At 43.7% G+C, this 23,429-nt stretch overlaps 1 protein-coding gene across 1 annotated transcript in view; it reads left to right on the forward strand.

Annotated features, from left to right (window-relative positions):
• The window catches only part of Ptprt (protein tyrosine phosphatase receptor type T), a 1,080,054-nt gene that overhangs the window by 411,477 nt on the left and 645,148 nt on the right, over positions 1–23,429 (forward strand). Inside the window, exon 6 of the mRNA XM_051187222.1 lies at positions 1,190–1,364. Coding sequence (XP_051043179.1) covers positions 1,190–1,364 — 175 coding nt within the window. The remainder of the gene's footprint in view (positions 1–1,189; positions 1,365–23,429) is intronic.

The raw sequence follows: 23,429 nt of genomic DNA on the forward strand, positions 1-23,429 counted from the left end.
CTACATATTTATTTAACCTCTTTGACATTTGGTTCTTCTGAGAAGATCAGCAATAATACATACCTCAACAAGGCTGAAAGATTAAAATGGAGAATTATACAAAAGCACCCAGCTTAGGATCTGCCACATACTAGGTGCTTAGTAAATATTCACTCAAAATGCATCCGCATGCATGCCTTACCAGTTATCATAGCTTGCTACTATGAAAGAATTTATTTAACCCAAAACATCACACCTAAAATTCAGGTTGCTAAAGACAAACACATGTGTGTATTTGCCCTGATCTTGTAAATCTTGGTAGATTTGTCATAGGAAAATGAATGGAATTTTGTCTGTTGGGGATTGATAGTCTCAAGTGGGGAACAGTCATGGACTAGGATGTGTGGAATGTTTTCACAATACCGAGAGGCACAACTGCCTTTCAGATGGTGGTGTGATTGATGAGGGAACTTCCCAGAGATAGTGGTAAGCTGATCATGGATTAGTGGGCGATGGTCTATTCCCAGGGACATAGAACATTCTAGGCAGAGGAAAGAGAATTTGGTAAATAAAGGAGGTAGAAAAACCCCTATCCATAGTGACAGCCTGGGGCAGATGAAGGTCAAAGCCAATGGGTGGGTTAGACATTGATCACCAGCTGCAGAGCTGAGAGCAAGGGTGATTACTGATGCTCTGTGTGGGCTGGAATTTTTGTTAATCTGCTGTAGCCTGTCTTTGGGGAAATACTGTGGTTTCTGCTTATGAGATGAAGGGAAATATAGGGAGGAAGGTTAAGGGAGTATAGCCAACTCCAAATGTAATCTGAGCCAGGAGCTGAGTCTATTAGGAGAAGCGTTTGTCCCAGACCTTTTCAGCGAGGCATCCCTCCTCTCGAATCATCTCTTCTTGCTCTCCCTCTCCCTTCATTCATATTTTTCGAGAACAGATTCATTATATAGACTGGTCTCAAACTTGTAAGCCTCTTGCCTCGGCTTCTAGAGTGCTGGGCTGACAGACATGTGGTAGTACATTCAGTGTGTTGGGCTTATTTTTAATCCATACTTCAGAGTAGATAAAAACAGTTTGTCATTCTATTTCAAGGAAGTCTTGGGCCCCTGGAACATGCAAGGGTCATGGGGTCTATACTGAAGATTGCCTGGAAGCCTCTGATGCTATGATTTCTTCTCTCTTTCCCTTCCTGTGTCCTCAGCAATGGAATGGCAGAGACACGGCACTCATGGTCACTCGTGTTGTCAACCACAGGCGCTTCTCAGCCACAGTCAGTGTGGCAGACACCTCTCAACGCAGTGTCTCCAAATATCGGTGTGTAATCCGCTCAGATGGTGGGTCTGGTGTGTCCAACTATGCAGAGCTGATCGTTAAAGGTGAGTGCCACAAAGCCACAACTTTACGAAGTGACAGGTTACAGGACTTCATCACTCCATTTTACACAGCTAGCCCCTTCTCTTACTTGTTGCTTCCTCCTCCTCCCAACAGCTCAAGGCAGGTATTCATGTACTGCTTTCCAGAAGATTCTCCCATATGGGATACCTACATGTGGGGTATATACCACAGCAGCAACCTCCAAATTTGACTTGTATTTGTATTTCAAATCAAGATGATCACATGTCCTTTGTGGTTAGAGATGTCCTACTGAAACATTCTCTTAGTGTGGGGAGGTTTTAACTGCAAGTTCCATATAATGAAAATACTTCAGAAAGGCTGTTGAAATAGGGAGCCTACCACCCAAATGGTCTTGAGTCAATGTTCAGAGTGTGTGTGTGTGTGTGTGTGTGTGTGCTTGTTCACCTTGAGGTACTATTTCCATGTTTTTCATTACAATATTCACATGGTTCCCTGTCTTAGTTACTTTTCTGTTGCTAGACAAAACACCATGGCTAAGGCAACTTATAAAATAAGCATTTAATTTGAGGCTCGTAGTTGCAGAGGGTTTGAGTCCATGATCATTATTGTGGGAGTAAAAGCTGCAGACAGGTAGGCATGATGATGATGCATCAGCAAAGAGCTCATTCATATCTTGGTCCACAAGCACAAGGCAAAAAGGGAACAAACTAGGAATTGCCTTGGCTTTTGAAACCTCAAAGTTCACCCCCCAGTGACACACCTGCTCCAATAAAACCACACCTTCTAATGCTTCCCAAAAAGTCGTATCAGTTGGGGACCAAGTATTCAAATGTGTGAGGCTATGGGGCCATTCTCATTCAAACCACCACATTCCCTTTTCTGCCTCTTTGGTGAGGTTACAAATCCTATGCTTACTCAAGCTCTTCATTGAGTTATTACGTTAATCAGGCATATACCATTTGTGCTAGTTTGAATGAGCAATATCACTCATATTTGGACACTTGGCTTCAAGTTTCTGGTACTGTTTGAGTAGGTCATGGGACCTTTAGGAGGCAGAGCCTTGTTGGAGGAAGTACCTCAATGGGTATCAGCTTTGAGAGGTCATAGCCTTGGCCTCACCCAGCTTCTATTTTGCTCTCTGCTTTGAATTTGTGACTGAAGATGTGATCTCTTATATTCCCATCTGGCTGCCTGCTGTTACATTCCCCCCCCACCACCACCACACACCACCATATGGACTCCCCTTCTACAACCACAAGCCAAAATAAACTCTGCCTTCCTTAGTTGCCTCTGGTCACGGAGTTATCAGATCAACAGGAAAATAACCAACACATTCTGTCCAATGCATTTTCCATTTACAAAACAAAACAAAACAAAACATATTCATAGTCTTTTAGGTATTTCCAGGTGTTTCTGTTTTTATTATTTCTTCCTTTGAGTATGAAAAAATTTGCATCTCAGCACAGCTCTTCCAAAACAACAAGAACCTGTAATATTTTTGTTTATTTTTTATTTTTCTTGTATTATACAGAATCAGGTTCTTTCCCTAGATAAACTCTCTGGAAGTTGAATGGGTAGACCAAAGCATATGAATATCTTTATGGATTTTTTTCTCTGTATTGTAATATTGATTTTTGCAAAGAATGGTTTGGTGGTTTACATAGGCAGCAATGGTGTATAAATGTATTCATTTTATCACTGCTATGTTCACTGATTAAAATTTCAACTATAGCAATATTTAGTGAAATAATGAACCTGTTCATATTATGCCAGCTGTAGAATAATACCTGCTGTGTTTGAAGGGAGAAAAAAGAATTGCTTGATTCTCAGGAGGCTCTGATATTTTGTTATTATTGCTGCTGCTGCCGCCGCCGCCGCCGCCACTGCTTTGTTTTTTATTGAGAATGGGTTGGTGTAAAAACTTTGACTTCTCTTTGCTGGCTCTGTGTGACTGGTGGCTTCAATGGGACCAGGATGGAGATCACTGTTTGGACCCTCTATTCTGAACTATCTTGAGGCTGGGTAGAGAGTCACATGGGGGATGATGAATTAACATTTACATCACCTCATCTCTCCTTTCTTACTGTGATGGTCAATAACAACTGTCAATTTGAGGGGTCTAGATTCACCTATGAGACAAGCCTCTGGCTCTGCCTATCAGGAATTACCTAGATTTGGTTGCCCTTGGATGTACCCTTGAGGGATTATCTGTATTAAATCAACATGGGAAGTATATCTTAACTGTTACATGAGCTGAGAGCCTGGACTGGATAGGAAAATGAGCCTAGTGCCAGCATTCATCTGCCTCTGCTTCCCGACTGTGGATGCAATGTAACCAGCTGCCTTAAGCTGCTGCTGCCATGACTGTTTACCACAATGGACTTTACTTTGAAACTGTGAGGCTTAGTTGCTTTTTCCAGGCCAACAATAGCGAAAGTAAACAATGCACCCACATAGCTCATTTTACACTTCACAAGTGTGCCTGCCCTTTGTGCTTCATTTTGTCTCCCTCTTCAGACTTGAACTCTGGGAGTATGTGTGCCATCTGGTCTCTTCTAAGTGCTCCCTTTCAAGGCCTAGCTCGGGTTCTGTGTTCACTGAACCACAGAAGTTGCTAGTGTTGACTGCCATGGTCCATCGTTTCATGAGTCTCTGCCTTATGGTTTCTGTGAACTGGCGTCAGGCATTTATTTCATCATCAGAATATCATGAACCTTTAAACCAAAGATCAACCAGTTAGGTGGTCATGAACAAAATAACACAAACAAAATAAGCACCTTTAAGTTCATTCACATGGTGTGCCATTAATATATAAAAGAAACCATCACTTTGATCTCATTAGGCTCAGATCTTTGCTTTTCTGTTCTCGTAAGACTGATTCGTGTGACACAGTGGCCTTTGCAGGCCTTTCAAATACTTGGTGGGTGTGTAATTTCCTGAGCTGTCTTCTGGAACACTCATTGTGCTTTTTCATAGTTGATTTCCCCCTCTGCTATGGGAGACCCACAGTAGAATGCCCCATTCTCTTATGTTCTCTACCATCTTACTGGGGTGAAAACTTTGACTTCTCTTTGCTGGTTCTGTGTACTGGTGGCTTCAATGGGACCAGGAGACCACTGTCTGCACTATCTTCTGAACTATCCTGACTCTGGGTAGATAGTCACATGGAGGATAATGTGTTAACATTTACATGACCTCATCTCCCTTTTCCTACTGTGATGGTCAATAGCAACTATCAATTTGACGGGGTCTAGATTCACCTATGAGACAAGCCTCTGGCTATGCCTATCAGGAGTTATCTAGGTTTGGTTGCCCTTGGGATGTACCTGTGAGCCAACTTCCATGTACCTGACTGGCATGAAGTGATGATGAGGTGATGGGAAGGACCATAGGAGTCAGTGCTGTACCCTGAAATTTGTACTCACAGAAAAATGGGGCCAGGAAATGCTTGCTTTGCCCTTTCCCTGTGTCTTCTATTCAGTGTCGGGGTGAAGAGATGTGAAAGTGATGATCTGTAGGCTACTCGGGCAGGGGGTTTGCTGAAGTAATGCTGCCTTGGCTTGGAGAGGTGGCCACTGGGACAGTGTTTTGTTATTTGTTGGCTGTGTCAACTGAGGCCTGGTTAAGGAAAAGGAGACAGTGTGAATTCTGGTCCCAGGTGCATTAGTCAAATGTTTCACCATGACCCAGCTTCATAACCCCTTCCCCTGCAGCCCATGCTTTCTCCTCCATAGCAAGCCATGGCGCATTGGTACTTTTTGTAATCTGGCCCTGTTTTATGATTCCTTGATGAAATTCATCTGCTTTTTTGGGCATATGATTTTACTTTTGAAGTACCCACACACACAAGTTTTAATATTGAGTGGGTGATAAGCCATTTTCTTGGTCTCTTGAATAGAGATATGTCCCCTCACATATGTTGTCTCATTTTATCTAAACTGCAGCTATGCACATTGGTTTTACTTCAACTTCTTTTATAGCTGAGAGAGCCAGCATAGCAGGGTTGAGGAGTTGAGAGTCATCTTAAGGGGAAAGCTGAGGTTTGGAGCTGAGTCTAAGGTATGTTACTATAGTTATGTTGGGGTGGGGAAAGGTGGGGATTAGGGCTTTGTTGACGCCTTGTATCATAATCTTATAATCAGTGTTAAAGGGGTGCAGTTAACAGGCAAGCAGGCAGATAACCCCTATACACATAAGGCAGTGGTAAGCAGGGTCACTCACAGACACCCAAAGGAAACCTGTCAGACTGCAGTGAGCACCCAGTGGCCACTTGAAGGCAGGGAATGAGAACATTTGAAGGCAAGGTTTTATGTAGAAGGACTCTCCCCACTAAATGAAAAGAAGAATAGTCAACCTTTTGTCGAGAAAAGGAGAACTGTCTGAAAAGCAATAGAAACCTACTTCTTAAGGGCCACTTGCTGCTGGGGCAGTGGCCCACATTGTCATTCCTCCTCATGAGTGATGATGGATTTTGCTCATCACGCAGATTGTGTGGCTGAGAGTCAGGCATGACTGTTCAGTTGACTTTGGGGCATCAGGGAAGGAAAATGATCTTTTTCTGCTTTTTCTTTCATATACACAATAATGCCTGAGTCAAGATGCCTAGCTTGGAATCCTGAACCTCTGGTGACCCATCTCTGTAACTTTGAACATGGTCTAAACCTCTCAGGACCTCAGCAGATACATCTGGAAACAGGGTTATAGGATTTTGACCCTGGGAAGGTGTTATGAGGTGAAACAGGATGACCAATGCAGGAGTGTTCAGAGCTGTGTCTGATGTACATGCTCTAAGATGGTAGCATCATGTCACAGCAGATGGGACTCAGTGAGACCTGATGTCTCTCTCACCCATATCTCTGCAGCTTTGGAGAGATTGTTTAAGGCATATGTGAAGTGGAGGGTGGTGCTCAATCCCCATGCAGTAATGCTTGAGCAGAATGAAAGAGAGATATATAAAAATGTAGCTTGGGAGCATCAACATTATAAGGGCCTTGTAGGTCAGAGTTCTCTGGGACCTTTCTAGTGTCTACTTTTGATGAGTCACAAAAACTCAGTAGCTGATCCTGTTCTCATTAGCAACCCCTGGTTACATGGGACAGCTCTTATATGTTGTGCCATTCTTTCAAACTGTGACCTCTCTAGGACTGAGAGCTCACAATACCCTACCCCAGTACCTGAGGTGCCAGGGCTAGAAGAAGCAAGCATACACACTGAGTTGAACAGAGCAAGCCCAGACTGAGTCCCTAGCTCTCTGCACACTGACATGTTCTCATGTTGCTTGGCTCAGCAGAATCCTAGCATAGTAAAAATCAGGACTTTAGGAGATGCAGCCTAATCTTAGCTGTAGGTGGTATCAGCATTCTTTAGGCAACTCAGCCCACAATGAAAGCAAATTGGCATTACTTAATTCTGAAGAGCTGTTTATTGAGTTGTGATAATGTACTGGCTATATGTTAGATTACTCTGTAATTGAGATTTCACGCAGTTGACAGCCCATCCCCTGCCTACCTGTTCCAGGCCAGTGCTCATAAATGTTCTTATTCTCTCCACTTATTTCTGATCTTTTCTGTGTCTTCCATTTCAGGGTGTTTTGCTAGGCTAAAGGACATGAATGCCCTCAAATGAAGTTACTCAGCTACATTCTAATATTCACAAATTGATTATTTTCAAATTTGCTATCAACCGGGCAGTGGTGGCACAGTCAGGAGGCAGAGGCAGACAGACCTCTGTGAGTTTGAGGACAGCTTGATCTACAAAGTGAGTTCAAGGACAGGACAGCTAGAGCTGTTACACACACACACACACACACACACACACACACACACACACACACACACCTGCTGTCCAAGTCTATATTGCATCACGTACTCAGAACTTGTCAACATGGAGTTAGTGTCACTGGAAAATGTGAACACTGTGTGAGTCATCAGATGAGTTCAACTGGAGCATGGTTAAGTTAAGAGTACAGATTGTAGCTTAGAGTTACCTGAATTTCAGCTTTGTCCTTGATCTCTGCTACCTGTGTGACTTCATGTAAAGTACACTAGTGGCCCCATTTTCCTTATCTATACAATGGGATAAATGTATTTATCCAATGTGTTCTCTCGTAATGAGAGTCTAATTGCTGTGAAGAGACTCCTTACCAAGACACTTTATAAAAAGAAAGCATTTCACTGGGGATTGCTTACAGTTCCAGAGGTTTAGTTTATTAACATGGTGATGAGCAAGTTAGCTTGCAGGCAGACATGGTGTTGAGGAAGTAGCTGAGACTTCTACACCCGGTTCTGCAGTCAGCAAGAAGAGGGAGACTTTGGGCTTGGCCTGGGCTTTTGAAAATCTTTAAAGCCTACCTCAGGACACACTTTCTCCAACAAGTCCACACTTCCTAATCTTTTCAAATGGTGCCAATACCTCATAACCAAGCATTCAAATCTATGAGCCAATGGGTGCCATTCTCATTCAAACCACAGCTTCCTTGGACAGAGAGACAGTGTAATATGTATAGACCCTAGCACAAGGTAAATACCCACAAAATTATGTCTGTTATTATCAACAATTTTATTTTTGCCATTTTTTTACTAGCTTGAAATTTGGATGACTGAAACCACTGAATCTATCTTGTTTGTTTCATTAGTAAATATTCATCGAGTTCAAAAAGTTGACAGTTTTTAAGATAGGTTTGTGGTCTGGCTAGAGGACACATACAGACCTATTACACATACCATGGAGTTGGTACCAGGCACCTGCATCATGAGCTTAGGCATCTAGCAATGACCCTCTGAAGTGGGCTGTTGATAACCCCTTTTACAAATGAAGAAACAGACATGGAGATTTCTCAAGCTCACACAGATTTCAAGTGATAAATGTAAGCCTGCCTATCTCTGCCTTCTATTTCACACTCCCCCCCCCCAATCCAGAATGGCAGGTCTTACTATAGAAAGTCAAGTAAGCAATGCAATCTTGAAAAGGGTGGGAAGGTTGCTCTGAGTCATTTCATAAGTGACAGTCCCATGACCTTGACAAGTGTTTGAGCAGGGATAGCCTGGATCAGCTTTAAAACATGATAAGCAAGAATCAAAGAAACAGATACGCTATGGTGACATGTTTGGGTGTGGCAATGTAGACAGGGCTACTTTCAGCACCTTTCTATCAGTACAGGAGCTGGAACTTTATTCTAAAGGAGTCATGGGGCTCTGGGGCACCCTATGCACAGACAGTATGTCTTCATGAGGCCAGATCATTACATTTAGCTCTGCATCCATCCCTGGACCTACCTGTGCACAGTGGTTAGTGTAGGGGAAGTCTATGTCCCTCCCTTTCTTGTAGCTATTTAGTCCCAAATAAACACACAGAGGCTTATATAAATTATAAACTCTTTGGCCAGTGGCTCAGGCTTCTTATGGGCTAGCTCTCTCTTAATTATTAACCCATTTTTATTATTCTATGTATTTCCATGTGGACTTGACTTACCAGAGAATGCCCAAGCATCCTACCTTCTTGATAGCTGCATGACTTCTTCCTTTTAACTCACTCTTTTTTGTTCCTCTTCCCAGAATTTTCCTAGTTGGGTATCTCCACCTATAATTCCAGCTGCATCCTGCTTGTCCATTGGCTACAACAGCTTTATTCATCAACCAATAAAAGTAACATATATTCACAGCATACAGAAGGACATCTCCCATCAGGCTAGCCCCTGTCAGCTAGGTGTTCTCAGGGCACAGCCTGTCTTTGGGAAATGAGTGAGGCAGTAGAAGGGGTTGGAATGTCTTGAAGCAAATTGGGGCCCTGTGTGTAAATGCAAGAGGCAATTGATTTAGCTTGTGGACCAAGAAGAAGCACCAGTCAATAAAGGGGCATTGACTACTCTAGACACCTGGCCCTCAATTTCCCTGGAGAGAGACTGGGGGTTTTCAAGTTAAAACCCTGGGATGCTAGGAAGCTGGAGCATTGATACTCTTCCAAAGTCACTGGATGAAGACTTCAGTGGGTGCTAATGGCCTCTACACAAGGCCATCCTACATTTTGGAGAAAGTCTGTTGCTAATGGGAATCAGACATTAGAGTGGGAAGATATCCCATACATACTGAAATAGAAAAGTCTGAGATATGGGGGTGAGTCACAGTCCTTCTCCAGGGATTTCACAGTGTCTATAGCCCCCTGGAATGACCAAAGCTGAGGCTGCTGCCTCATCAGAGAGAGCAGCTGTAGAGAACACGTGCATGCTGGGAGAAGAGGCAACACCAAATACTTCCAGGACCATGCTTCTTGGAGCCATGAAAACACTACAAAACTTCCCCTGTAAGTTGACTTTTCTGTGGCAGTATTCAGAGGCTATAATAATTAAAATAATAACAACAACACTACCAATAAATAACAACAACAACAATAATAAGCTAGGGTCTGTTTGAAACAGATGTGAGGCTTGGGGTACAAGAACACAGGCTGGGATCTGCCTTCATTCCTGTGTTAGCTCAGTTTCCTGAGTCAGTGTTGAACCCACCACCCTCTGCCACTTCTGTTCTCCTGCATGCCAGAGCAGACTGGCAAACTTCTTGCCTAGGGTCCCATGCTGACTATTCTCAGTTTCTTGGGGCATCCAGTCTCTCTTGCAACTCTTTCCCCCTATTGCTGTAGTCAAAACAGCTACAGGAAATCTGCATGCCTGTGAGAACCAAAACTTCATGTCTAAGGACAGGAAGTGAGCTGCATTTGTCATGTCCCACTCTGTTCAGCCTGATGATTATTCCAATCGCCTTGCCCGGATCCTGCCCAACTGATATCTGCTTTTCCTGTAGTATCCCAAGTGATAATTAGAAAGGAAATTTTACATCCTGGCATTTCCTTGTAAATCCTTCAAAGCTGGGGAGATGACCCGTTCAATAAAGTACTTGCCATGAAAGCAGCAGTGACCTGTGTTCAGATCCCAACCACATAATATTAAAAACCTGGACTAATAAAAAATGTCTGTAATCCCTGAGCTTGGTAGGCAGAGACAGGAGGATCCCTGGAGTTCACTGGCTAGGAGGCCTCCCTGAATCAGGGAGGTTACAGGAGAAACTCGGTCTCAGAAAATAAGGTGGAGAGCAACGGAGTAAGATAACAGGTTCTGCTGTACATCCTCTCAGGTGAATATCACACACACACACACACACACACACACACACACACACACACACACACACACACACACACACCCTTCAGCAATTTATAGCAAAGTCAGAGTACAATTCACACCTTTCGCCATGGCCCCTAGGTCTGTCTTCTCTCTCTCTCTCTCTCTCTCTCTCTCTCTCTCTCTCTCTCTGATTCCTGACCCCCCCCCTGCCCAAGGCACACATTGTCCTTCTCATCTCTTCTATAACTGCACGGATCCTTCTTCTCTTTGAAAGATACCAAACTAGTTCTGACCTCAGGACCTTTGTACTTGCTTTTCTCTTTGCTAGAAGTAGTTTTATTTCTGACAATTAGATAACTCACTTGCTTTGTTCACTCTTGCCTCTGGCCCAACACCAGCTTCTCTGAGAGACCTCCTCTGATGGCCTTGTCTAACAGAGCACTCACCAGAGTCTCTGTTCTACCTCTATAGCTTCTGTCGTTTGTGATATGCTCTAGCTTCCTTAATAGGTCTTGCCATTATCAGGTACTGTCACTTTTATCATTGTACAGGTGAGAGTCACTGTGAAACAAAATACCTGGGATAACTAGCTCATGAAAAGAAGAAAAATAAAAACCTTTTATTTAGCTCACAGTCTATTGCTTGTGACATTTGGTGGGATACAGAAAGGCAATTGTAGAGCAAACCACTCACTTCATGGCCAGGAAGCAAAAGCAGAAGAGACTGAGGTCCTGTCATTCCCTTAAAGGGAATACCCCAGGTGACCTTATGACCTGCTTTGGTTAATTTTGTATGACCATGACCAAAGGACCAACAACAGAAGTTAAGGATGGAAGGAAGGAGGGCAGGAAGGAAGAAATGAAGGATTGATTATTTATTTACCTGGGCTCATACTTTCAGAAGGTCCAGTCCTTTATTTCTTGTCCCCATGTGCTTGAGCAAAACATCATGGTACTGGCAGAAGTATGTGGCTTCATGATGACCCAGAAGCAGAAAGAAGAGGCTACAGGAACTGGCCGGAGAAACATAGAGACCCAGAAAGATAGAGTCATGTTTCCATTTCCTTACTTCCTCCAAGGGCCCAGCCTGCTCTTCTCCACCACCAGTTGATGGATGATACTATAGAACTACGAACCCACCAAAGGGTGAATTCATGCAGTAGGGTCTGCAATCTGATCTTGTTGCTTTGGAGAATGGGGTCCCATTGTAGACACACCCAGAAAAGGGTTTTACTTACCTCCTAGGCACTTCATTTTCAGATTCAGTTGACAGTAGTTACAATTACAGGCCTCCTCATAGGCTTCCTATTCTAACAGTCTCACCACCTCCCAACAGAACCATCCTAGGGACCACATTGGCTTTGGGGGGTTCATACATTAAAACTGTAGTTGTGAACTGTTGGTGCTCTCTGTATGGCCTCACATTCCCATACTGTGTACTGTTCATATTTCCTGCCAGAGCACAGGTCCCTGAAGTGAGAAACCATATGAGTCTAGTTTCTTGCTGGGTGCACAAGACTGAGACAGTGCCTGACACATGGGTTGGGGGACACCCACACATCTGCCCATGGAGAGTTCCAGATCACCCACTACAAGCATGCAGCTCTACTCAGGGCCCTTTACCATTCCTCCCTTATTTGATATTTATTTTTTCCAGATTTCATTTTATTTTTGAACTGCACATTGCACATAGCACAGTCAGACTCCCGAGTGCACACATAATGGGGTGGGCGGGTGTGTGTTGCCTTAATTGACCAGAGGCCTTTCCTTCCTTTTGGAGGCTGTCTTTATTTGAACTCATTTTTCTTCTACCCTTGATGAAGTATCAAGTCTGCAGCTACCTGCTTCTTTTTCCTTTTCCTGTAGCGATGCATTTTCATCATTCTTTGCCTCTTCTGGTGGAGCTTGTGAGCTTTGTAATGTCCTCTGCTGTTCTTTATGCCTTGATCTATGCTGGCTGTGATTTGGAGACTGAGTCCACCTTCTCTAGTCTTGCTAATCATGTAGCCTGTCATGTGGCCATGAGATCATCATTTTCTTAAGAAGCTTCTGGGCCCTCGTTAGTCCCTTTTAATGGAAGATTCTTGTGTCATGATGAAGCCTACCTATTTTCTCAGGAGTGTTTTCAGTGCAAGGGTGTGCATCCAACTTAGGCCTGAAAGTGGAACAACTTTTCACATTACCCCAACTCCTCTCTGGTTCCTGACTTCCTGCCAGTCCTCAGAGAAGCTCAGTAACCTTATCTTCTCTGCAGACTCTGATCCCTGTAGGATAGACTTATCCTGTTTCCATCCTACCTTTGAGTGAGGCTTACATGATCCTTTACCATAGCTGCAGTTACCAAGACCACATAGATGAGGAATCTGATCTTGCTTTCAGATTATGATTCAACTCTATGTTGGCTGAATGAATGTAGAGTGTAACTCCATGGCTCCTTAAATATGAAAATGGAATGATGAATACTAGCTGCTTTAGATTTGGAAGAATGGTCACATATGTATAGAACCTAGATGAACATGGTTCCGTGTGTGTGTGTGTGTACGTGTGCCTGTGTCTGTGATGTGATGCTTGTCTTTGTCAGTTTTATCATCCCTACATTTGCCAACTACCCCACCTCAGCCTCTCACTTTCTCGCTCTTGATAACATCTCCATTAGCTTTCCATGGGAAGGGAGAACTGACAGATGGAAAAAGAGTGAAAAACTTAACTTGAACATATGTGTGTGGGGGAAGCTAACAGGGAGATATCTATGTATATGGTACTTTATACAGGCACAGAGACCAGCTTATTTTAAAGAAGTGAAAATGTGGATAAATAAAACCTGACAAGTATTGGTTCCCTTGAATTATTTTGACTACTTCATCAGCTGCATGCTGATGTGTTGAATTAACAGTTTTAACGCATTTGGAAATTAAATCAAATGGCAATTGCATTAAATCCTCATTTGCTTGGAACATTACCGTCCTGTGTTCAAATGAAAGAATGATGGGGGCTAGGGAATGAGCTACAGAGGCTGTAGTTGGCTGGCATTTGTGGACCATCTATTGCACACAAGGCTCTTTGCTGGCTATCTGCACATGAGATCATAGTTAACTTTAACTGTAGTCGTGGGTTGCATGTGAAGATACTGAGTTCCTGCCAGTCAATCTTATGAGTCACACCATCTAGGCCTGCCTTGAGTAAAGGAAATTATTTTTCTACTGTGCCTACTGCTAGCCTTCCATGATGTCTTCTTTTCTCCCAGACTTAGGTGGAAAATTGTTTCTAAGGGACTAAGAACAGGGCTCCATTAAGCTCATTTAAGCCACAGGCTCCAGCTTTGGAAGGGTGATGTGGACATTGCCTCCATCCCATCAGCGCAGCACAATTATCATCCAAAACTTGCAGCCTCTCCCTTGACCACTGTTTCTTAACTCAAGTTGATTCTTTCTGCCCACAATGAACATACAGTGATATTACAGACAGATTTGATTCCCATGCCTTGGCGGGGGGGGGGGGGAGTCCTAGTGTTTATGTGTATATATACTAGTGTATATATGATGAGTGGATTTCATATATAATGTCAAACATCTGCCTTGCAGTACACAGCATAGCTCTGTAGGAAAGAATGATCCAGCCTCATAGGACCAGGAGACACAGGTGAACCCCTGGCCTAGACTATCACTATGGGGAGATTTCTTTATTCCTGGTATCTTAGTGTTGAGTATCAATCCTGTGGCCTCTGGCCAGGTGGGTTGTGCAATAAGGGAATAAAGATGGTGGAGCTGGTTATAGAGCTGTGAAGAAGTGATTCAGCGTGCTTGAGCCCAAGATTTTCTATTTTCTCTGACTTGGGACCTTGGCCTTCACTCTCTCATTTTCCTACTAAATACCTACCTATGGAGACCCTGTAAGGAAAAATAGATGAACTCCCTAGAGCTGAGATCTATGGGAAATTCCTAGTCTCATCAATGCAGATGACTAGATGATAATCATTTGAGCCTGAAGCATAGCCCCTTGAAACAGTATTCTACATATGTCTGAAAGAGAACAACATAGGTGTCTCCCCTTTCTCTAAGAAGGGGCAACAGTCTCTATGACTAAAGACTACATTTCCCAGAATACCTCACTCTCATTAGGACCCTTTGACTGCAGTCAAAGCAGAATACATTCAGAGTTGGATGTTTTTCTCAGGCTCACACAATTTGAAAGTAGGATCACTAGATTCCACATTCACTCTTCAGACTTTGGCTAGGTGATGATAAGTCCAAGCTACCTGGAGATGATGGAGTCAAAATACTCAAGAAGTGCTGGTTCATGAATCACCTACAGGGCTGTTATTGATTCAGAAAGAATTCATTATTTTGTGTTCAGCTACAATGTGTTAGAGTTTATTTGTTACAGTAGCTAACAGCATCCTAATTAATACAAGTTGGATCAAGAGAAAAGCCATTAACAATACCCTCGGGTATAACCTCTTCAACCAAAGCTATGTAGCCTGCTCAGAAGCAGATGAGAAGATGCATCTTCCCCATCCACAGGCACTGGGCCCCAAAGTTCAAGCTATATACAACTCAAAAGCTGAAAAAATACCTTTTGTTGGGCAGGTTGCAATGTTGACTTTTCTAACCACTATTTATTGATATAGACTCTGCAAATTCAAAGACATGAGGACAAATGCTATATCATTACAAGAATGACAGGGGCTAGAGATAATGTTGGCTATCACCAATGGAGCTCAGGTAGAGGCTGACCTGATGGGGGTATATTGTTAGAATGATGGGTCTTGCACTATATTCTAAGAAATAGTGGTATTCTAGTGGTACCCTCTTGGGACAGGATCTGGTACATTAGTTAAGGTGTGCAACCAGTTCAGGTGGTCATAGAAGCTGTTCTTGTGCCCAAACCCACCCAGCATGCCATTCTTCAGCCCAAGGTGACTAACTTACCCATAAAGCCCAGTGACTCCTGAGATGTGTGATAATGGGAGAGGGACTAGAGCCAAATGCTTGCCCCTTCTCACCACCAACCACTTAGCAATGATTCCCATGAATAAACCAGCAATACATCACATGTCAGCAAAATAACACTGGGACAGTCATTGGGTGGCAGATGCCACAAAGTAGCATCTCAGCAGCTCAGGTCAGAAAGGTTTGTCATACTAGTGTGACATTCTTCTGAAAATCCATACTATGTCTCCTGCCCAAGGTATACTCATTCAGGGAGCCAGAATCCATGCATAGAGGAGAGTTATGTGAGAAAAGACGCAGGTCCCATCTTGCTGTTGATTGGACTTGGATGACAATATCTTGGGTTCTCAGTTTCCATATTTGTTGAAAGTGAAGGTTGGATTAAAATGATGTGCTTCACTTATTTTCCATGAACAGTAGAGTGCCTTCCTATAACAGTACGAGAAACAAATGCCACAAGTCTGTAGAATCACAGGCTCCCAGAATAGTATGAAATTCATGCTTCTCTGCCACCTGGGAAGGTGGATTTCTTTGCTTCTCTCTTCTTCTTCTTTTTTTTTTTTTATTCCCCAATTCTCATGATTCTCCTCTTATTTCATGCTTTCCTAAGCCTGGTAGGAAAAGAAGCTAGGCTTTGGCCCCCTCTACAGTGAGATGATGTGCTTATGTCCAGCATTTCATTATTAATCAGAGTAAGTATGCCTGTTGCATCTGTGTGTATCTGGGGGCAGATGTGACTCTGTCTCCACCCAATAACTGGTGTGTTTTTCTTTCTGATGGAATTCAGCCCAGAGGCAGGGAGCAGGCGCTTGCTGGCAGAGCTGCTGATCGTCCATTCTTGGCAAAGGAGAGCCTCCTGCTCCAGTTAAGCGGCAGTATCCTGAACTCTCTACTTTGCTCTTCTGATCTTGCACACGCAGGAGCGAGGAGCTGCTGGGCCTGGGAGACAGGACTGCAATTTCCTGTGTCTTCCAAGCATGTGAACACCCTCTCCTTACTGGGAGCAGAGAGACTGCTCTTTTGAAGCCAGCAGGGCTGTTTGTTTTGTTAATCTCTGTAAAGGTCTGAGCCTCAGTTTCTCACCTATAAAGAGGGAACAGTGGCATTATCGCAACTATCCTGAAGTAGCATGGGAAGCCTCCAGTGTGGGGTGTGGGGTCTGCTTTTTACCAGCGAGGGAAGTTCAAAGACTGCTATGGCAGCCTCCTCCATTCCATGTGCTGTCTACATGTTTTTTTCCTTGTGCATAGGCAAGTAAGCCTTCCCAGAACTCAGCATTTAAGTGAGGCCAGAGCAATGTAAGGCAATGTGCTATACTTCCCTCTTAAACCAAGGGTATGCAAAGTCCTTCATGCATGGCCTCCCTCTCCTCACCTCTTCTGTAAGCAAGCAGTAGAGACAGAAGTTAGGTCACTGAGTGCAGTTAGGAGCTGAACATCACAGCTCTCTGTGATTCAACTGTAGTGACCTTGTCAATGTGAACGAGCAGCAATGACCAACCACGGCTCTTCTGATTACCAAAGACAGGGCAGATGGGACTGCCATAGCGTGGGCTTTGCCCCTTGCCCTAGCCTTGCCTATCTCAATGTCTGAGAAACTTCTTCTGGCCTCCTGTATAGTAGACAGACACATGTGGCATCTAGAGAGAGCCACTGTCCCTGCTTAGCCTGTTGTGGGAGCCTAGCAATGAGTCTGGACTTAGAGAACAGGAGTTAGCTGGTGCTTCTGTCATTGCTGCAAGTAACTTTTCATATCTTTGTCACAGTGCACCTTACAGAAGCTGCTACAGGGGAGAGAGGGGATTGCTTTGCCTCATTGTTTACAGTCGCATCATGATGGAGGAAGTTTTGGTGGCTCAAGTGGTGGCCATGCAAACTAGCATCTCCCTCACATCCTTGGCAGGAAATAGGAAGCAGAAGCAAAGAGTTCAGGTTGGAAGCCAGGGCCACACTGTAAACAAGGCCTGTCTCCTCTGTCCCTTGCATCCTGGCAGTCAATTTCTTCCAGCTGTGCCTCACCTTCTGAAGGTTCCGTAATTATACAATACAGTTGTGCCAGCTGGAGACCAAGTGTTCAAAAGGGAGCTTTCTAGGGTTCATTTCACACTCACACCCTAACACTTGGCATAGAGCCTGGCTGCCAAGATGGCTACCCCTAAGACTTGCTTCCGTGACTCTCTTGTGAACTGACTGCCCACTTTTGTCCTTTCTCCAACTTTTCTTCTGCTCAACTAATGCTGTCTATTAAATGACCAGCCATGCTTGCAGGCCTGGAAACAAGGGGGATTTTTCCAGCTATCTTCACAGGCTATTGTTGAATCCTGGCCTCTGCTATCCTTAACTTTTGCAGTCTGCAGAGATGCCGTAAAGTTCAGGTCCTTCCTTTCATAACTCGAACCTCATCCAGCAGTTGGCTATGCCTTGCATCTCTGTGGGTTCTGCTTTCGTGATTCCGGCCCAAGCCACCACTCTTCCTACGTTCTTTATCCTGACATGACTGAGCACTTCAGACTGACTCTAGTTCCTTTAGTCCTTTGATGGTTTGCCGCCCTGTATCTCTGGAAATTATGGAGTATGCTTTATTTACATTAATGATAGCCTTTTTACATGGTGGCCTGTGCCAGGAGGTCTTGTCCCAAAGGTGTTCTGCAACCAGGGAGCCCACCAGAAGTTATTCTAGTTGTTAAGGGTGGGAAAGAATTAGCCTTCTTTTATATTTTAGTACATTTTGACAAGTTCCTTTCTTTGGTTTCTATTCTTGGTGATCTCAATTAGCTCTCATCCAATATACTTACTCTCTACGTTGCACCATCAGATTTGGAATGCAGTTCCCTTTCCTTCTGTTTTTCTTATCCTTTCTCCAGCACACACACACACACACACACACACACACACACACACACACACACACACACACACTTTTGTATTGTACCAAACTTTTAAAGCTTTAAGACATTTGGGGAAGTTTATAGCAGAGAAATGTCAAGTGCATGAAGTGGTTTACAAGGAACCCATGCTTTGACAGATGCCTTAGCCACTAGCCACTGACTGCCTGAGTTTGCCTTCCATTGCTGTGGTGAAACACCATTACCAAAAGCAACTTGGGGAAAAAGGGGTTTATTTCTCTTACCCTTTCAAATCAAGGTCCATCATGGAAGGAAATGAGTTCAGGAACTCAGGGCAGGAACCCAGAGGCAGGAACTGAAGCAGTGGTCATGGAGGAGCATTACTCACTGGCTTATTCCCTATGGCTTGCTTCACCTGCTTTTTTATATCATCCAGGACCACCTTCTCAGAGGTGACATCACCTACAGTGGGCGGGGCTCTCCCACATTAAACACTGATTAAGAAAATGCACAACAGGCATATTGAGAGGCCCATCCAATAGGGATATTTTCCCAGTAGAGGTTCCTTCCTCCCAAATGTCAAGTTGACATAAATCTATCCAGCATGGTCACCCCAGCAGCAAGATCTAGGTAGCCATATAAGCCTGATGCTGTGTTCCTGTGGCTCCCCTCCCTTCCTCAGAGGCTCTTAGGCAAAGCAGTCTGGCAGCAGATAGTAGTTGCCTTGGGCCCTGTTTGCACAGCTCATTTCTGCCAGCCCCACTTCCTCTGGCTTTGGATTAATTCCCTTTGGCAGATGCATGGCTCTCCTCTGCCTTTCCTTTGCATCTCAGAATCAGGACACGATTTCATTGCTGGGATGCGTCCATCCTAGTCTCAGTCCATCCTACTTCCTGAGTTTGCCCAGCTCTGCCCACACTCTCATTCCTATCCTGCTAAAGCAACTCAATTGTTGACATAGTTGGGGCAGCCAACGGGGATGCCTGAGCATGGTGATAGAAAGGGAAACCACTCTGTCTGTATCCCAAGTCTAACTGGATAGCGACCCAGAGGTTATGACATAGGCCTCTAGGCTCCCTAGGCTGTCCAGTTTTATTCCAAGGTGCCAGTGCTGGACCTGGGACTCCTTCTTCTTTCTTCCTTTATAGCTCTGCTCTTCACTGACATGTCCTTCCTACATGATCATGGAGCAAGACAGTGGTAAGTTGGGGATGGCAGTTGAATGTCTATGCTTCCTACTTATTGACCTCAAAGCTAATAGAGCCTGTTTCTTTCTATGTCAGAATCTCAACCTTTGCATAGGTTCCTGCGAATCCTGCCTGGGGTATGCATCTCAGCCTAGCACAGCCATTTTGCCCCATGGTCTTTAGAGCCTAGAGTTTTGTAGCCAATTCTGTGTTCAGAGTTGGAGGCTCAAGGTTGTCCAAGAAGATGGAAATAGGATACAGGATCCCTTCTTCCACAGGGAGGATCCTAGTCAGACCTACAGACAGGAGACAGCTGTAGGAGGCTGCAGGGTTACGGTGGGGGGGGGAGGGGGAGCTTCCCCTGAGAAGAAACAATGATGGAAAGAATGAGAACAGATGGGAAGTTGGAAGTCTACAAGTTGGATTCTCTGGACCCAGACTTAAATACTACTGGAAATGATCTGTGTTAAATTTTTGCTGGAATAAATCACACAGGCTTCACTTTCCTGGTATGCCATTTTAGAATGGAATGTGCTTAAATATTTAATTTCATTTATTTATTTATTTTGTATGTGTGCATGAGTTTCTACAAGCTTAGTGGAAAGTGCCCCTTCTCACTGCCCCAACACTAGTGTATAGAACTAAGTTATACATTCATGTCTGACTCCAAGAGTGTTAGTCTCTTTGTCTCTTCTCGTTTATGCCAGGACAGAAATGACTTCAAGAGTGATCTAATTTTAGAGAGTGAAAAGAATGTGGCTTTTCACTCTAAAGAGCATGTGGCTTGTTGACAGGGACTGCTTGCATACAGTTATGTGGTCTGAAAGCAAGCCATGGGATGTCTTGTATTCAGATCCCAACTCTGCCACTTACTGTTTGTCCCAGGGAGTATCACCACTCTTCAGCAAACCCCTCACCACATCTGCAAGGCAACCACAATAAGGCTGTCCTCTTTGGTTAATCATAAGATGACAAGTCTACAACAATAGCTGTTAGTTCTCCATCCTTTGGCCTTGTCCCACAGGTGGGTTAGGTGGGGTTTAGTGAATCTGAATGTACCTGTTGATATCTTCTCCATTTGTACCTGTAAGATTCATGTGCACATCCAATGCATTATTGTTTTAATATTTGTTTGTTTGTTTGTTTGTTTTCTTTCCTCTCTGTGATTTACCCCTGGCTGCTAATCTCTGAGCTACCAATCATGGGCTATTGCGGTAAATAAGGATCAGGATAAACAAATAGGCCGAATAGATGTTTAATCAGGGAGAAATAACTTACAACCTAGACAGATGAACACCAGGAAATTCAACCCGATCCTCTCCTGTCCGAGTCATGCCAGCAAGAGAGAGCTCCTTCCTGGCCCCCTCCTACCTCCTTCCTCAGGTTCTCTCCGCCCATCGCTCCACCCCCCAATGGGCGTGGTCAGTGCTACAGAAGGACTACCTCACTACAATTCCCCTTTTAGTCTAAAGAAAAGATTTAGGCTTAATACAAAACTATATACAAAACAGTGAATAACAAGTGTGCTCTAAGAAAAGGAAAATCGAGAAAAAAATGACCTGCATATCTAGTCCTAGGGTGAGGGCATAATGGAGTTTACAATAGAGTTGTCCTAAGCTGGAAAACGTAAGTCTAGTACCTAGTATATCTAACTAGGAAGAGAGAATAATAGTTGTGATAGTTTAATCTTCAACCTCATCAAGACCTGAGAAGGAAATTAACAATACTAGAGTAGACAGGAAATGCGGATGGACAACTTCCAAAAGGTGCAGCAAGGACAGAAACAGCAAGCCACCTGAACAGTCACCCTAGGTCTCACAGCGACGTTGGTACACCCAGATTTGGCTAAGGCCAAGAGAACTTGACAGACCACAACAACAGCAGGGAAATAGAATGGCTGTCTTACCCTGACTTGGCAAGGTCAAGCAGTCTTCTATATTTGTCTCCTGCAAGCACATAGGACTGCATGTCCAAATCAGTGGTCAAGGTGGGGGCAATTCTATGCCCAACAGGCCATTAGCTGAGGCGAGATTGAACTCCAGCAGGAGCAACAACAGTGTCCAACATATTTTCGGGAAAGTGCACGGTGCTGTCAGGAGCAACAGTGTCTCATGTCAATGGAGTACTAATATTAAAACATTGAAATGCCATGTTCTGCATGTCTATGAAGTGATTGAAGATTAAGCATCTATATCTGACTAATCTCATAGGTACAGGAAATGTGAGTGAAGATAATCTGTAATACTCGGGAACTTAGCTAAAAAGACTGATTAAAACTTTCCTGAGTAAAGCAGGAACAAATACTTAAACAATATAACTATTTACATATACCTACATGTAAATCCCTAAAATAGAGGTAGAGTATAAGTGTCAAGACAAGAGGTAGAACTATAAAGGGCAGCAAGATAAATATCCCAAATTGTATCAATATACAAAATGTCTTGAATACAGGAAAAGTATACATACATAGAATATGGTAAAAAATAATGTGCATAAAATATTATAAGTGGAAACATTTAACACAATATAACAAAATATAAACTTAATTTTACATAGCTTACCACATAGGAATACATAACAATGTAAGCTGTAAAATACTATCTCATTCATACTCAAATTCTCAAGGAAATAGGCTAATCTACTTATATCCCATCTAAACCATACCTTTACCAACCATTCCCTATTCCTGTCTAAAAGATAAACCCGAGTGTAAGCATCACCCAATCCCAAATAACTAAAACCAACCCAAAGACGATGACTATTATCCCAAAATTCCAAGGGTAGGGAAAGGGGGCGTAGTCATATTAAGATTACTTCCTGCTGAAATGGGACGATGATTGTTCCAATGGATCCTGTAGGAAGAAAATTTTTAGCAACCAAATTTCTCAACAGAACTGGCTGTGACATATGTAGTTAGTCACTGTGTGGCAGAAAATTCTTGACTGTAGTTCTATTTGAAACTGGCCAGGGTGTAATAAAAAGGTGCACCATTACAGCTAGCTAGTCATGAGTTGTCTTGAGCAAAACAGTCTCAAACCAGTTCTGACACCAGATATTGCGGTAAATAAGGATCAGGATAAACAAATAGGCCGAATAGATGTTTAAATAGGGAGAAATAACTTACAACCTAGACAGATGAACACCAGGAAATTCAACCTGATCCTCTCCTGTCCGAGTGATGCCAGCAAGAGAGAGCACCTTCCTGGCCCCCTCTGACCTCCTTCCTCAGGTTCTCTCCGCCCATCGCTCCACCCCCCCAATGGGCGTGGTCAGTGCTACAGAAGGACTACCACACTACAATGGGCAGTTTTTATGGGTAATACTTGGGACTTCTTATTGTGTGGACAAATTGATTTCATTTCTATCTCAAGCCACCATAGACTTCTCTGTGTGTGTGTGTGCCACTGTGTCCAGATGACCTCTGCTTGCAATGAAAGTTGTCATTGAATTGGGTCCCTCCTGCATCTTTAGCTACATGCCTTCTTTGGAGACTATTTCCACATATGATCTTGTTCACAGACAATAGGAATTAGAATTCAAACATCTCTTCTTGGGGGCACAATTTAACCCATGGCACCTATGATTTTATTGATTTGAAGCCCCTCTTCTAGTTGCTCCTGAATTATTCTTGTGTGTTCTACGTTTGTAGCATCCAGACACTTTCTCTTATGGTGAAATGCCAGTGTATGCCTTCAGTTGTTTGCAGAGGCCACAGACCATCCTGGAGGTGTGAACGGTTAGGAGTGTGATTGCCTGTGCCTGAAGACTAGTTCTTTATTTTTCTTCCAGCCCTTAGGTCTTGGCCTCTTTCTGCTCTTTCAGATTCCTTCTCTGTCCTGCTGTTAGGCAGAACCTGGCCCTCTTTAACAGTGGTCCCCACAGAAAGGAGTCCATCAGTAGATTGGACCTTATGTCTCTCCAGCCGTAATTCTTAGGAACCTTACCCAGGGGCTCCCTTTAACAGCCAGACTGATTTTCGTCCTCCCCATT

This window comes from Phodopus roborovskii, unplaced genomic scaffold (assembly GCF_943737965.1).
Source record: "Phodopus roborovskii unplaced genomic scaffold, PHOROB, whole genome shotgun sequence".
NCBI lineage: Eukaryota > Metazoa > Chordata > Mammalia > Rodentia > Cricetidae > Phodopus > Phodopus roborovskii.